The 17,635-nt window shown below is 41.2% G+C and overlaps 1 protein-coding gene across 1 annotated transcript in view; it reads right to left on the bottom strand.

The window, feature by feature from the left end:
* CPE (carboxypeptidase E) overlaps positions 1-17,277 on the bottom strand; it is a 90,052-nt gene extending 72,775 nt beyond the window's left edge. The window contains exon 1 of the mRNA XM_073341557.2: positions 16,684-17,277. Within this exon, the coding sequence (XP_073197658.1) occupies positions 16,684-16,984 (301 nt within the window). The 5' untranslated portion in view covers positions 16,985-17,277. The remainder of the gene's footprint in view (positions 1-16,683) is intronic.
* Positions 17,278-17,635: the final 358 nt, after the last annotated feature.

Raw genomic sequence — 17,635 nt, 5'->3', positions numbered from 1 at the left:
TGTGTACCTGCTAATCCCCCTCAAATGGTTGGTGGACAGGGTGGGGAAAAGCTTGGCTCCTCTCTCTCATATGCCAACCAATATAGCTGAGCCAGCACAAGGGTTGTCATCATTTGCTGCTAGTACAGACCAGGAGTAAATTACTACTCCCACCTCACCGCAGCAAATGAGAAGGGAACTGTGGCTCTCAACAACGTCCCATACAGAGGGCTTACAGCCAAACCACAGCTGAAAATTCAAACCTTCCTTTGAGATACTGAAAGAAGCATGTTCTCAAAAGGATACCCATGAGTCAGGCACCAGGTCCCATTTTTCGTCACTGGAATTTGTGTGCCTCTGGCCTGATTTTCAAAAGTGCTGATTATCTGCAGCTCCCGTTGACATGAAATTGGAGTTTGAACTCATCCTACTGCTGTTTTCCTAGCACTAGCATTATGACCAAAAAATAGAATTGGCCAAAACCAATAAGTGCTTTCTGCTTTTCCTGTTGAAAAAGTTTTAAAATTCTTCATTACAAAAGATACATGTGCTGGGAAGATGCAGTTCATGCTTGTGAACCAGTGCAATGTATAACTCAGTGTGGGCTCCTATTCCTTTATGAAGGGGTCATTCAAGTTACATGATTTACATCTAGAAACTTCCTGAAAGAAACTTTCAACAATTCATACTTGTTACTTATCAGTCATTAACATGAGGTGAAAGTTATTACCATTTAAAATCTTCTGCCCTCTTTTCTATTTTTTCAACATTAATTTTATTGTACAGTAAAAATATTCAATTATTTTTGTTTTACATCTTTTTTGTGGGGATGTGGTGATTAGAGAACTGATCTGAAGAAGGGTCAGTTACAGTCACAAATTAGTATTACAGGATCACATTTAGATACAGAAAAATCTATAAGCACATAAAAGTTCATACTCCTGCAAAGACATATCTGCCAAAGAAAAAGTATCAGATATTGAACTGTGACTTCATTAAATCTTAGCCAAAGGGCCCAAGTCTCACCAGATCAAACAACTTCTTTCTATCTGACTTTAATGCAGATCTGCACCTACAGCATATGATGACTACTTTAGACCATATGCACATTCTGCAGTAAGAGCAAGGTCTTTATATAGATGCAAATTAGGCATCTTATATTCCATGACAATGAATGTTTCCACATAAAAGCTGCCTCTTGGTTTATCTCAGCCTACATCTCAGGATTTAGTTTATGAGTAAACAAACAGGCCAGATTACATGTCTTGGGCCAGATTAAATAAGATTGCTAAAATTGACTATGGTTTATACGGTTATAAAAGCCTCCCTGGCTTTGGGAAAAAATTAAACAGCACTGTTGTTGTATTAATTTTAAAAGAAAGTGTACTGTCCTAGAACTGCATTCCAAAGGGTTTATGATTTACGGATCTGTTCTGACCATTTACTGTTATCTACATTTACCTCTAATGTATGGCCACATGTTAGATCAAATATTGCAGTGCTTCCTCAAACAAACATCCTGTCATTTGCCAATGACAAGATTTGGCTAGCCGTACACGGGTACACAAAAAGAAAGGAAGGACAGAGGAAGCCTTCTCTCTGTGGGCAGGGACTAAACACAGTAGCAACAAGGAGTTGAGTCAGTCTAGCACTTTTGCCAATATTAGACATCTCAAAGAGATGAGACAAGGCCCCATCCTCAATCCCCTACACCAGCCATAGGATGTCAAAGCTCCCACTCCATGATGCACTCCTCCAGTAACCCGACAGGCATTCTGGGTAAATCAGCTCATATGTTTGGGATTATTGATCCAGTCAAGACCCTGAACCCCCACCCACACATCCACAGTATCTCAGTACTTACTTAACATATAGATTTGTCATAAGAGCTAACAATGATTTATGTGTTTTCACTGAAAAAAATACCTACAAACCCAGCTACCATTCTATTTTCTGGGCTCAGTACCATGCAGGTCTCAATCCCTTCAAGTCCCCATTGTCTTCTCATAGATGCCCTCACTCAACCCAGGATACTCTGAAGTAGGTTCCCAGAGATTGAGAATGAAATCCTACTCCCACTGAACTTAATGGGAATTTTACCATCGACTTCAATGGGGCAACGATTTCCTCCCAGGCACTTGTTTCAAAATGAATACATCCTCTTCACCAATACCCAGTACTTCTGCTCACCATATTGATTAACTGGATTGGCAGCCTTAAGTTACACACTTTTCTTTTCACTTCTTTTTCTTGATTCGCATACGTTTGGTAGCTACAATCCCCTTTCTCAGTGTACTCCAGCTTCCCCACTGTATATCTTTAGAAATACCTTTGTTAGTGCTCTATGGTGCCGTGCATGTCAGAAAGAAAAGGAGTACTTGTGGCACCTTAGAGACTAACAAATTTATTTGAGCATAAGGTTTCATGAGCTACAGCTCACTTCATCGGAGCTGTAGCTCACGAAAGCTTATGCTCAAATAAATTTGTTAGTCTCTAAGGTGCCACAAGTACTCCTTTTCTTTTTGCAAATACAGACTAACACGGCTGCTACTCTGAAACCATGCATGTCAGAATTTTTTTTAAAGAGATCCTGCTAAGAAAAAGGTCATTGGATCCAAGATTAAGAATTTACCATATAGAGAACCCAGTGAGAAAGTACCATACACGGTTTATTAGTAGTATACAGCCCAAAGCAAGCACATAAAGCAATATTGTTTGTTTCTTTACCTCACAAATACAAATGTAAATGCATTGCATGGCTATATGTGTAGTGCCAAATTTCCAGACTGGGTTGCCTGGCTTAACTTGTCCTCCATTTTTGCAGACACAAACTTGTACCCCCCTTGTTCATGCCAGCAAATATGAAGGCCAGTCTGTCGGGCATTGGCCTCATGTCTCATCACATGCCTTAACTAAAGTATTGAGAAACTGGTCAAGAAATTATGGAATACAGAACTGCTCCTGGATAAAAGGAATTAAATTTTTATAGCAGTAAATTTCTCACATAAGCAGAATTAACACAATAGCAAGATCATATTCTGTGAAACACAACTGTATTCTGCTGCTTTTCATCAAGTGCTTCATGATGCCTTAGAAAATCATCACACTTTATAAAACTCATGCTACTAATGATCTGGAATTCACATTAGTCTAACTACCGTACAACACCAGGTTTGTTCTAACCTTCCAAGTCAATGACACAAAAAGGCCTGCCTTTTGTTTTTCTGTTAGAAATCCCTAATGAATTCTGCAGATATGCAGAGGTAGTGATAACTGCATCACGCATGAGAAACCAAGTCAATGTAATCAACTCTTTCAAAAACCATCTGACTATCAATAGCTGATTCTGAACAGAGAACTCACAGTTCTCCATAGTATGCTAGGCCCTACACCTGATTTTTATGAATTCTCTAGGAAAATCCCCACTGAAGTCAATGGTGCAAAGTAATGCCCTTTCTGGAGATCTGGGCACTGATTCTTGGCTACAGTCTGTCCCCCCTTTATGCTGCTCCAGCAAAGTAAAGGGGCTGTAAAATGGTTGGATTCAACCCCTAAGAAATACGCCGGCCTAGGGGCTTCCCAAGTAGCATACAGAGCTGCCAAAGCTGCCCTTTTTCATTATGATCTGAATAAAAACTGAGATAATTAAATACCTTGACCAGAAGTATAACTTGGGAGTAAAAATACTAGGCCCTGATCCTGCAAAAACTTATGTGCAGGCCTAATCTTACACACGGTGAGTAGACCCACTGACTTCAATGGAACTACTCCTAATGCATACAGTTAACCACGTGTGTAAGCCTTTGCAGGATCGGAGTCCTAAATTGCTCACTTTGGTTGAAACTCTGCACATGAATATGCCTTTCACGGCCCCTGGATTTTAGTGGGAGTTCTGCAAGTCCATCCCAGCACATAGTTTGGCTCTTGAAATTATCACATACTCTACATACACTTGTTTTTAATTGAACTTTAAAAGTGCTCTTAAACTACAAACACTAAAACTTTTGGATGAATTCACAAATGTTTAAAAACAAAGTAAAATAATGCTTAGCAATGTCTAGCTCTCTCGCTTTGCTTGATGGGCCATTGTGGGGACAGCATTATTGAAACTACCCCCACATATACACTTTTTGTTCTGATAAAACGGTTTTCCCTTTTTGTTTGACGGAAAATGCCTCTAAATTTACAAAATTTTCTAAATATATAATGTTTTTTCCCCAAAAGCAATTAAGTTGGCATTTCTTACAAAATTAAACTACATTCAGTACAAAAGTTGAAAAAATCCCTTAAAAAAGAAAAGAAAAGAAAAGAAAAGAAAAGAAAAGAAAAGAAAAGAAAAGAAAAGAAAAGAACTCACTCACTGGAATAATTTGTATAGTAGTAGTGCTGAGAGCCATTGACCCAAACTGTAAACTCTGTATATGATGGAAATCACTTTAAGTCAGGGGGTGCAGCAGCACCCCTAGCATCCCTAGTTCCAGCACCTATGCTCACTCAACACATAGAATCATAGAACTGGAAGGGACCTCGAAAGGTCATCTAGTTCAGTCCCCTGCACTCAAGGCTGGACTAAGTATTATTTAGACCATCTCTGACAGGTGTCTGTCCAACTTGCTCTTAAAAGTCCCCAATGATGGAGCTTCCACAATCTCCCTAGGCAATTTATTCCTGTGCTTAACCACCCTGACAGTTAGGAAGTTTTTCCTAATGTCCAACCTTGCTGCAATTTAAACCCTTGCTGCAATTTAAGCCAATTTTTTCTTGTCCTATCCTCAGAGGTTAAGAAGAACAATTTTTCTCCCTCCTCCTTGTAACAACCTTTTATGTACTTGAAAACTGTTATCATGTCCTCTCAGTCTTCTATTCTCCAGACTAAACAAACCCAAGTTTTTCAATCTTCCCTCATAGGTCATGTTTTCTAGACCTTTAATCATTTTGATGATCTTCTCTGGACTTTCCCCAATTTGTCCACATCTTTCCTAAAATGTGGTACCCAGAACTGGACACAATACTCCAGTTGAGGCCTAATCTGCACAGAGTAGAGCGGAAGAATTACTTCTCGTGTTTTGCTTACAATACTCGGGGTTCAGTCAATACATCCCAGAATTATGTTTGCTTTTTTTGCAACAGCATTACACCGTTGACTCATATTTAGCTTGTGATCCACTCTGACCCCCAGTGTGCAACTGATTGTTCCTTCCTAAGTGGAGTGCTTTGTATTTGTCCTTATTGACTTTTATCCTGTTTACTTCAGACCATTTCTCCAGTTTGTCCAGATCATTTTGAACTTTAATCCTATCCTCCAAAGCACTTGCAACCCCCCCCACCCCCCAGCTTGGTATCATCCGCAAACTTTATAAGTGTACTCTCTATGCCATTATCTAAATCACTGATTAAGATATTGAACAGAACTGGACACAGAACCGATCCCTGCGGGACCCCACTCATTATGCCCTTCCAGCATGACTGTGAACCACTGATAACCTCTCTGGGAATGATTTTCCAACCAGTTATGCACCCACCTTACAGTAGCTCCATCTAGGTTCTATTTCCCTAGTTTGTTTATGAGAAGGTCATGTGAGACAGTACCAAAAAGCTTACTAAAGTCAAGATATACCACATCTACTGCTTCCCCCCATCCACAAGGCTTGTTACCCTGTCAAAGAAAGCTATCAGGTTGGTTTGACGCGATTTGTTCTTGACAAATCCTTGTTGACTGTTATTTATCACCTTATTATCTTCCAGGTGTACTTGTGGCACCTTAGAGACTAACTCTAAGGTGCCACAAGTACTCCTTTTCTTTTTGCGAATACAGACTAACACGGCTGTTACTCTGAAACCTATCTTCCAGGTGTTTGCAAACTGATTGCTTAATTATTTGCTCCATTATCTTTCCGGGTACAGAAGTTAAGATGACTGGTCTATAATTCCCCAGGTTGTCCTTATTTCCCTTTTTATAGGTGGGCACTGTATTTGCCCTTTTCCAGTCTTCTTGAATGTCTCCCGTCTTCCATGACTTTTCAAAGATAATTGCTAATGGCTCAGATATCTCCTCAGTCAGCTCCTTTAGTATTCTAGGATGCACAAGGTGATTTGAAGACATCTAACTTGTCTAAGTAATTTTTGACTTGTTCTTTCCCTATTTTAGACTCTGATCCTACCTCATTTTCACTGGCATTCACTATGTTAAACGTCCAATCGCTACCAACCTTCTTGGTGAAAACCAAAACAAAGAAGTCATTAAGCACCTCTGCCATTTCCACATTTTCTGTTATTGTCTTTCCCTCCTCATTGAGTAATGGGCCTGCTCTGTCCTTGGTCTTCCTCTTGCTTCTAATGTATTTGTAGAATGTTTTCTTGTTTCCTTTTATGTCCCTAACTAGTTTGATCTTGTTTTGTGCCTTGGCTTTTCTAATTTTGTCCCTAGATACTTGTTTTATTTGTTTATATTCATCCTTTGTAATTTGACCAAGTTTCCACTTTTTGTAGGATTCTTTTTTGAGTTTTAGATCATTGACGATTTCCTGGTTAAGCAAGGGTGGTCTCTTGCCATACTTCCTATCTTTCCTATGCAGTGGAATAGTTTGCTCTTGTGCCCTTAATAATGTCTGTTTGAAACACTGCCAACTGACTTCAATTGTTTTTCCCCTTAGACTTGCTTCCTATTAGATTTTGCCTACCAACTCCCTGAGTTTGCTAACATGGTGGCAGTCATCTTACTGCATGTACAATAATAAATTATCTCGCCACTAGGTTCAATAGGAGAAACAGAGCACTCTGGATATTTTGTTTTAAAGCAAGTTAGAATCTGTCCTGATTATTTCCCCCAAAGGTAGAATGGTCTTTCCTTTAAGCATATCTGGGTTAGTCATAGAGTTTAATGCCAGAAGGTATCACCAGATCATCTAGTATGACCTCCTCTATATCACAGGCCACAGCCCCACCCAGCCAGCCCAATACCAAGCCAACAACCAGAATTAGACGAAAGCCCTCAGCAGCCAAACTATTGGCAGAGAACAGGAGAGGTGGTGAGGCACGCCAATGCCCAAGGACCCTGCAATGGCAAGGAATTAATTAAATGAGACATGTCCAGATGATCCTACTAAGTTACCCTTACCCACAAGCTGCAGAGGAAGATGAAAACTCCCAACATCCCCAATAATTTGATCTGGGGGATACTTCCTTCCCAATGTCACATAGGAAGACCAGTTTTCTTCATAGGCAGATGATGTTTAGGAGTTTTTAAAGAAGACAAATAATATGCCCCAACAAATCTAGTGTTCCTTTAGCTTCATTCCCCTGCCCCTTTCCACCTACCATACACTTAAAGCTTTCCTTAGCTACTTCTTGCCTTTCACCAACTAACCCTGGGGGTCTGCAGACTCTGTCTAAGATTTCCAAAGGGATCTACACCTCCATCTGAAATTTTTTAGGGGTCCACAAACAAAAAAAGGTTGAAAACCACTGATCTAGAGATTTCAGGCAGGAAACATGGATGAAGGATTGTGCTGAGCTACACAGGAAAAGGGGACTGAGGCTGGAGGCACACAAAGTCTTTGGGTAAGGGCTGCATATTGCTATCTGACTATGGAGAAAATAAAAACAAAGATATATATGGAAAAAAATAATTCAGTACAGAGTACAGCTTACCTAAAAGGAGCATTCAGAATGCCCTGTTTCCTCCTATTGGAAGAGAATTTCTTTCTTCCTGTCCTAATTTGTCACCAGGCAGAAAGACTTGGCCCTCCATAGAATTGTAAGGCTGCTGCCATGTGTCACCCATTCCTGCAGCCCAACTGAGATCCTATGCATCTAGCTGAGAGAACAGAATGGCCAAGAATTGCTGCAAGCAACTAGGATGGTGCCTACTAAGCAAGCAACACGGCAGCCATATTTCTCTCATCTCACCACTCCTCTTGCTGAATCTGAACATGGGAAAAGCAGCCAGCTCCAGGAAGGGAAGGAGGCAGCAGGAGCAAGCTGAAGAGTTGGCAGAAGGTAAAAGTTCACATTGGCCCCATCCATTCTCCAGCATCCACCTATCTGCCCCAGCTATGACTACAGCTGCCGAATTCTGTGCTGCTTCATGACTTACCCACATCACTGTTTGGTGCCGCGAGTGCTGATCATAAACAGAAGTTTATTGTTATATGCAAATTATCTCGTTAAATAATTTGTACTAAATGTTTCACATGAGGCTGCTCAAAATTTGACTCCAACAGAACAGGAATAACTAAACCTCAACAAGTGTTACTAAAACATTATGGGCAGATTGTGACTGTGTGGAAATATCCATGTAAGAGCTTGGAAACTCTGCATTTCCCTTTTTTGGCGTGAACTCCACACTTTTCTGTTGCAGGGAGGTTGTTCTTTCAAGGAAGAAACCAGGAGCCTGACTCACAAACCCTGCAGATCCCATGAGATCCATGTACATTATGGAATCTGCTAAGGACATATTGCCATCCCACATCAGTTCTGGGATCCATAACCATGCTGCTGGGAACTCTCCTTGCCAATACTTGCCCCGGGACTCCCCAGATTACCCAGTTGCGCCAGAACAGAGGCGATTTCACAGGAAAGTTAATACAGCTGCTGGTTGTTCCCCTGAGGCCACAGACTAGCCCTCCTCATTTTCAACTCTCTCACAATGAACAAATTCTCTGGATCTGCAGAGTGCTCTGCAGGAGTGGGTGGGAAAGAGGAGAGGACTTCCACAGAGATAGTAACCTTTTCCTTTCCACACACACACACAAAGGAGATCTGGGTGCAGATCCTTGGGTATGATCTGTGCCTGTATTATTGTGGGATTTTATTTCTATAAAGACAAATCTCCAGTTTAATTGGGAGCTACAGATACTTAGCACCTCCCAGAATTTGGTTGACTTTTTCCCCCCAGACAATTCTGGTGCTTTCTTTTAAATGAGAATGGATATTTCTGGCAGTGGTACCATTTTCAGAGCATGTGTGTGTCTGTTTGACAACAAAAATGTTTGCCTTGGAATTATTTTCAGTGAAAGTAGGGAAGAATGGAGGGTGGGGGGAGAAATAGTGTCCCAGTTAAGAAGAGGGAAGATCAGCACTAAGAAACAGGAAGATGGAAAGAGTCATTGTGGGGGATTAGCTGAAGGCTGGCACATGTTTAAAGAGAATTGCAAATGATGAGCTACTATAGAAGGGCAAACTGAACAACAAATTACAGAGAAAATATGGAGTAATTTGGTGACTCTGTAGCACCTCTTATGCTCCAGATACGTCATAAGTATTTTCCTTGTGTTCCTGTCTTTACTGTATTTGTAATCTCCCCAGCTTTATTCAGTGCACTGGGAGAAATATAACCTCAGTTTCCACCATCGGTACTCTTACATACAGGAGACGGGCCCCATGTTCTCCATGACCTCTCTGCAGCAAGATAATGCTAAACACTATCACTTTAAAAGTGTTGTCTACTTAAACATTAAAGACATAATAAAATGAGCCTTTCTCTAATGTCCAGTGTTAAAAACAAGTCACTTGCCACATTCAATTTGCATTAATGCTTCACCAAAACAGGAGATAATAATAGATCTTATCAAATAACACATGGGATTTCTACTTCTAGATGGAGAGAGACTCACAGAGACAGAAACAGAAAGGAACAAAATATTATACAATGACGTGCAATTAACTATAATCAATAAAGCTGTAAACAATAATATCTGATGTTCTGATGACTTCATGGTAACCAAGAAAATGAGGCTTAAGTGGTTTGTATTGTCAACATTATTCTGAGATGACGTATTCATTATTGCCTAATTCAAAGTTTTCCTGTAAGATGTTTTATACACTTCTGATCAGTTCAGTTAAGATTTTAAGAAGTATTTTAATTAAATTCACAGGTTGCATCCTAGTCCCTGCTAGAGCTGAGTGAATCATGGTAATTTCGGGAAAAAAAATAATTCCAGACTGGACTGAAAACAAAAATTGTCCAAATGTTTAGTGTACCAAAAACATTTAAAAAATCATTTTGAGTTCAGTTAAATGAATTATTTTGTTCAATTTGGACCATTTTAAAATATTTTTCTATTTTAAAAAAATAATACATTAAAGGAAATTTTGAAACAAAATTCACTTCAAACCAAAAAACTGAAAATTTTCATTTTGAAAATGTTGAAATGGAACATTTTGATTTTGTTTTTAAATGGGGAAGCTGGGACCTTTACATGAACAATTTGGTGGAATCTTAATGAATTTGCAAAACATTTTGGTGTTGCTGAACCGGACATAAATATTGCCCAGGTCTAGCCCCTGCCCTGGTCCATATACGCCACTCCGGCAGCAGATAGCAGCTTTAAACAGGTCAGAATGGGCCAAGGGAGAATTTCCTCAATATAGGAACAGCATAAAGCCAATTTATGTGCCCTTTCAATAGCCCCAAAGTAGGTGTGGGCCTAGAAGTAGGAGATAGTGGACCAAGGGATTCCTGGCTGCAGCATAGCCCATAGGCAGCCAGGGGAAAGGCTCCCATAAATTAAAATAGGCTGCTTTAATTTATGCTGGATGCATTTTAGCCCCCACCGCAGCACACATGTCACAAAGGTGGCAAAAAGCCACCTTTTCCCCCTCCCCTTCCCCCGCCCGCTCCTCCTGTGCTACATTTCTTAGGAGACACAGCACAGCATATTACTCATACAGTGTGCTAAAGATATTCTGTCCTCCCCCATATTTGCTTTTTTTTGTATGATAAAACTTATCACCATTTTTTCTAAAATTTGTATAGGGTCTTTCAAACGTACAAACTGATTTAAAAGCATTATGAAATGGACCGTTATGAGGCAGTAAAATGCTAATGTTACAGGCAATTTTGCCAAGTAATCTATCACTCACTATCAACTTTATAACCTTTGGGAGAAAAGGCTGTCTTTTCTGCTGATGTCACAGTTGTGAAATAGACTCTCCGATGACATCTTAAGCATCAGGTATGTGCTTTTTTGCTGGCTGGCAGTAGCTTTATTTGCTTGGTTTGTTAACATATATTGTAAGCCTGATTTTTAGTCCAGCTTTAAAGAGGCTTCTCCTTTTTTGTACCTAAAATTTTGCAGGTGCAAATAACTATAGTGCCCACATTTAGGTTTTGTTATTTAGGGTCAAGACTGCCAAAAAAATGGATGCCAAAAGTTAGACTCCTAATCCACATTTAAGCACCCATATGGGATCTGCTGGTTGCTAAGCATTTCTGAAAAGATCAGGCCACTTATTTAGACACAGAGACACCTTTGCCCCAGCCTACCCATTTCCTCACGTGCACTAAGCACAGCAATAAGGTACAGAACTAGTTCCTGTTCCTGCACTTTCTTGTTCCTTCCTCAGGCAAAATTCATGGTGAAATCACTAAAAGCTTTGCCTCAGTGAGGACTAGGATCAGAAGATTAATGGTTGAGAAACCAATTCAAATAGCTTTTGATTACTTATTAACTTAAATTTTAGTCACAAAATGCTGTTGTAATATTTTATTAGTTAACTGTATACGTTATGGTTATAGGGCCCAGAAACCTATTCTCTTGGATGATATGGACCTGATCCTACTCTCATTGAAATCAATGGCAAAATTCCCATGGACTTTAATGGTGTAAAATCAGCCCCTCTATATCACTGCTATTACCAGATAAAATCTTTTGCATAGGGCTTGGCTATCCCCAGTCACAAAGATTCCATCTGCATCTACTGTGTTTGTCCCCATGGAAATCATATTTCCAGAGGCTAAGCCCATCAGTTTTCTTTTTAAACTGAAGGGAAACCCCGTAAAATCCTTAGAACAATAGGCAAATTTATCCTGCAACTGAATTACAGCAAAATACTGTTGGATTTTTTGTTTGTTTGTTAGTTTAATTAATAAACAGAATGCTTTTTTCATACACAAGATGGAGAGAGTACATATAATCATTAAAGAAAAAGCAATGCCATACTTTTTCCTTTCATCTTACCTCCTTTAGCCTCTCAACCAAGGCCCTCTATATAATAAAATATGGAGGTACCCTTCACACATATATAGCACCTTTCATCTGAAGAATCATGGAGCATCAGGGTTGGAAGGGACCTCAGGAGGTCATCTAGTCCAACCCCCTGCTCAAAGCAAGACCAATCCCCAATTTTTGCCCCAGATCCCTAAATGGCCCCCTCAAGGATTGAACTCACAAACGTGAGTTTAGCAGGCCAATGCTCAAACCACTGAGCTATCCCTCCCCCCCAACACCTCAAAGCATTTTACAAATGAGGCAAGAAACATTGCATGAAACCCTAGCCCTGTTGAAGTCAATGGGATTTTTGTCATTGACTTCAGTGGGGCCTGGTTTTCACCCATTATCCCCCATCACAGTAATAATCAGTTATTTATTGTCAGCTTCTATCTTCCCTGATAGTCTCAGGCATACTATATCACCAACCATTACCCCAGAATTTCCCACACCTCACTGCCTACTGTCCTATCTTCGCTTTTACCTTTTTTAGCAAGAGCTTGAAGAAAGTTGTCTTTTCTCACCTAACCAATTCTCCCAAAACAATGTCCTTGATCATTTCTAGACTGGGTTCAGCTTCCACCACCTTAACAGCAATAAAACTGCCCTTCTAGATCAATGGTTTGCTTTCAGCTGACTCTAGTTCCTTCTCCATCTCCTTGAGCATACTGCTGGATTTGGTGCAACCAGTATTGACACCCCTCTCTCTCTCTGAAACTGTTTGCTGGAGTTTTACTTCTACTTATTCAGCCATGCCTTTACTGACAGTGGCAATGGGCTCTACTCTCCTGTTTGAGTTCTGTAGTACTCAAAAAGGAACTGCCACCATCAAAAGTACATTTAATTCCTTTTTAATCAGAATCCAATCTCATGGTCATGAATCAAAAGAGAGTCAGAGAAAAACATTTCACCCTAAATCGCTTAAATTGTATAGTATTCAGGATGGCACAAAATGCAACACATTCTGATAGTGTTTAATTCACAATTGAAAACTTTTGGCAAAGTAAAAGCTGGCATTCTCCTACCTTTAACATTTAGCAGATCTATGGGAACAGCTCAGAAAAAGTCATACTTGTTTTCTGAGTGCGTAATCTGTGTTTTTTAAAGGATTGCCAAGATACTTCATACACTTATGCAAGAAACCAGATTTGTTCCTGAAGAGCCATTCTTGTTTCCAATGTGCATATTATGGGTTTTAAAAAAACCTCTTAATTTATATTTACCCCAGCAAATATGAGGTCTTAAAGAATCATTCCAGTTGCTTGGGTAATTTAATACATGCTTACATAAACGTTCTTTCCATTTTTCACATGTGTTTTCTTATATTGCACCTAAATTAAATTGTTTCCTTTCATGAATAATTCCTTAAAACCGCAGGTTGGTGCACATGCTTATGCACATTGTGACTGTGTGCATATATTGATGCCTGTGTTTATGTGACATCTGCCTGGTGATGTGTGTTTATACATAAAAAATTTGACAAAGATTATGGTTTACCAGGTGTCTGTTTTTCAACCAGAACATCCCATCAAAAAGGGACCCGCCCCAGCCCAGTGTACATGAGCGAGTGAGTGAGGGTGGAGAGGAGCAAGGCGACAGAGGGAGGGGGGATGGAGTGAGCAGGGTGGGGCCTTGGAGAAGGGGCGGGGCAAGAGTGTTCGGTTTTGTGCCATTAGAAAGTTGGCAACCAACCTTTTGGTTCAGCTTCACACAATAAATCAAAGGGTGTCCTGATTGGTGCTTCTTTATTTCTTCACGATCATTAAAACCAACACAAATAGATTCTGTCCAGCTTTTACTTATAAAAAAATGCTACTCAAGGGTATAATCAGAGTTTCTTTAAGAGATGTGAACTTTCTGAAGTATGCACCCAGACAGAAATTGTTTGTATTGCTGCAGCAGCTGACTGGATAATTCAAAGGGTAGCCTAACATTCTTATCAGGTCTCTACAGTTATCAGCTCTCTGCAGATCACTGCTCTATTGACCACTATGTTTTAAAAAAAAAACAATGACTCAGGGTATTTTTATTGTAAGGACAGGCTGGATCACAACTCCATAGCGTGCCACAAAATTCTGTAAATCGTAATTTAATGATAGATTAAAATAAATCATATAGGGCCTGATCCTGCAAACCTTAATTACATCAATAATCCTTACTCATGTGGCTAGTCTTCACCCTCTAAAGCATTCAGTGGGGACTCCTGATGTAAGCAAGGATTACTCACACAGGTAAGGGTTGCAGAATCATACTCACATTTTCTGGCGGGGTTGATACAGGGCTCCACTTCTTTTGCTATAGCTATCACAAAGGCCTACATAGGAAACTAAAAAGGGACATTGTTTACTAATCTGAAGAAAGTTTCTAGCATTTTTATTATTACTGAACACATTTCTAAAATGCCCATTAATAGTATTTAGACAGTCAGGGTCTGATCCAAAGCCCATTGAAGTCATTAGTCGTTTATCCAATTATTTCAATAAGCTTTGGATCGAGCCCTTAGTTACTGTATATATCCAGATACAAAATATTATTCTCTAGACATACTAAGAAAATCCTGCAACATGTCGTGTTCTTCCTGAGTGCAACTGAAGGTAAAGGGAGCTCAGAACCTCTCAAGAGGTGCCTTAGCAATTTGCAGGATCAGACCTTAAAGCTTTTATCCAACAATAAACTCTCACAGTTTAAATCCTGGTTAATCTGTAGGGAAAAAAATACACATTTTCAGCATTGGCTGCTACAACTTGCTCAGATATGTCGTAGTACACAAGGTCTGGTTTGAATCAGAGGTTCTCAAACAATATGTTCAGTGTGAACGTTTTAATTACAATAACGGGATCCTCCTGTGAGGTGGTGAACATCTTCAATGTTCATTGCAGTCATCTTCAGGATCAATCCCAAAGAAAGCTCCCTATCCGTGGTCCATTAAAACATTTTGGTTAAAGGACGAAGTAAGGAACTGACACTGAGCCTGATCCTGATTCCACTGACGTCAGTAGCAAAGCCTCTAGTGAGTTCAAAGGGGGCAGGATCAGAGCTTCCATGCGAATTATATTCTCCCACCCCACAATATGTAAAATTGTCTTTTTCTTCCTATTTTAAATAGATTGAATGAATGCTGGATAAATACGTAATAATAAAAAGCAATAACTCTCAGAAAGCCATAGTAACATCTGCACATCATTCAAATGAGTACATTAAATAATAATAATCAATGATACTTACCACTTATTTTAAATATCATGCTTGCTGTCAAGATGGCCCCAACACCAACGATAAAATACTTTAACTCATTTCCAATTTTGGTATTTATATTCCATTCCAAAACTATACTATATTTTCCCCTTATTTTGCCTTTTTTATTATGTCAGATATCCTACCACCTCTCATTTTTAACATGGTTATCAATAGTCATGGTGCTGTCAAAAGCAATGCAACTCCCAAAGAATGCCAGGCAGGGGTATAAATACCTGAGGTCAAAAAGATAATTAAAGATAAAGCTCAAATCATGTGGGGCCTGAACCTGATGGGTGCTCAGCACTCACAACTCCCATTGAAATCAGTGCTAATGTGGGTGGGCCTGCCCCCAAACCTATTGAAGTCAATGGAAAAACTCCTATTGACTGCAAAGGGCTATATAGCAGACCTCAGCTGCTTAGCACCTTTCAGGATTAGCCCTTTAAAAACACAATAGTTGGAAATAAATTTTTATACAAATGAGTAAACTTGCACTGATTAGAAATTCATTGTGTATATGTATAAAACCAATATACTATAAACGTCACTTGTAATCACCTGCTTTAACTATCTTGAAAGGTAAGTACAAATAATCACAAGGTGTTTGTTGCTCTCCACAAAATATAAGTGGTGCAACTGCTAATCATGAGCTGTAACAATCTGTGCTTCCACCATTCCCACAGAAAAACACAGCATTTTACACACTCAAAGGTGACCCAGATTTCTGAACAGACATGTTAGATTTTAAATTGTAATTTTGTTTAGGTCAGGAAATAAAGAAGGTAATTTCCTTCCAGTATGCTTGCACATGGTGTTCCCTCATAAATCAGAATTAAAGGGAGATCTTTCAGCCCCTATCAGGGTCACTGTTTTCTAGGATTTCTAATATCACTTTTAGTGGATGTTAGTGATATGGCATTCATTTTAATGATAAAATTAAAAACGTGACCAACTAAAAGACTGGTAGAAGCTTCCATACATCTATCCCTACCAGCAAAGCAAAGATGTTCATAATAACGTTAGTACTGGGCTTTGAAAACTGAAAGCACTGCAAGTGTCATTCTATTCTGTCTATAGCACTACAAGCGCTCTTATGCCTCATCTATGCTCCCTGTACCCTATACGAAACAATTGTTCAACGATTCCTGTAGCCTGGGCACACTAATTACTATTTCCACAGTCCTAATACTACACGACTGCTCGTGCCCTACATGTACTAATCTCACGGCATTCCTACTGCCTACAAACCGCTAGCATGTGTATTCTTCCTCTCTCCTTATCAGGGCTAGGCATGATGCCTGTCTCCCCATGGCCGTGCTAAGCCTGCCCTTATCCCCGCTGCCCTGTAAGCGATATTGACATGATCCCCGCGGCCCTGGCAGCGGCTGTCCCTCCTCCCAGCCTCGCGGGGCTAAGGCGGGCTCAGGCGGAGGGGATCTCCGGGCGGAGAGGGCTGCGCGGGGTGGGTGGCAGTTACCAGGCTCGTGTCTCCCGGGGTTATCCGAAATCTCGATGACCAGCAGCTCCCTGCCCTCGAAGCTTCGCCCCACGGTGTAGATCCTGCTGATGGAGGGGCACTGCAGCCACACGGCCACCAGCGCCTCCCGCAGCTCCGGGTAGCGGTGGTACTCGAAGGAGATGCCGTCCTCCTGGCTCAGCCGCCGCCGCCGGCTGGCCCCGGCGGCCGCCTCCTGCTCCGCCGCCCCGGCGCACAGCAGCCAGCAGGCACTGAGCGCCCCGCACAGCGCCAGCAGCCCCGAGCCCCTGGCCGCTGCCATCCCTCAGCCGCCTCCTGTGCCTGCTGCTCTGCAGCCAGCAGCTGCCTCGGCGCTTTGTTCCCCTCGGTCTCCCCCCGCCTCTTCCCCAGCGGCGCTGCTCACACCTTCCCAGCCAGCTAAAAGCGCCGCAGGCTGCACTGCTCTCCGCGGCGCGACGGGGAGATGCAGGAGATAGCCCTGCAAGGGGGCCGGGGCCGGAGACGCCGCAGACCCTGCGGGGGTGGGTTCACGGGATCACTCCGCTTCGTCTGCTGCAGAGCCGGGGTCGGGAAGGATGGAGCGAATTTATGCAGGGACGCCACGGGGGCCGTCAGGCTGGGGCTGGTGTTGCTTCTGTACAAGACAACTGTGTAGTACAGCTAGGCAGCCACATGGGAGACGGGCACTTAGAGCTGCATTTAGGCTAAAAGGGGGGACAGCGAGACCTCTGACAAGACTGATGTGTTCTTATTATGGGGGCATCTAGGGCCAGACTTAGGGGCAGGTGAGCCAGGCGACCGGCTCGGGGTGCTGTTTTTGTTGTAAGCGACAAAAGGGAAAATAGCATGTTTGAAGTAACACCTTTCAGGTACTCCCTCTGTGGATTCATTTTTCACTGACCTCCTAGAATGTTCTGGACCTTTGTAGAATCTCCTGGAACCTTCCAGACTT

This window comes from Lepidochelys kempii, chromosome 4, assembly GCF_965140285.1.
Source record: "Lepidochelys kempii isolate rLepKem1 chromosome 4, rLepKem1.hap1, whole genome shotgun sequence".
Lineage (NCBI taxonomy): Eukaryota > Metazoa > Chordata > Testudines > Cheloniidae > Lepidochelys > Lepidochelys kempii.
This window is presented reverse-complemented; position numbering and strand designations above follow the sequence as displayed.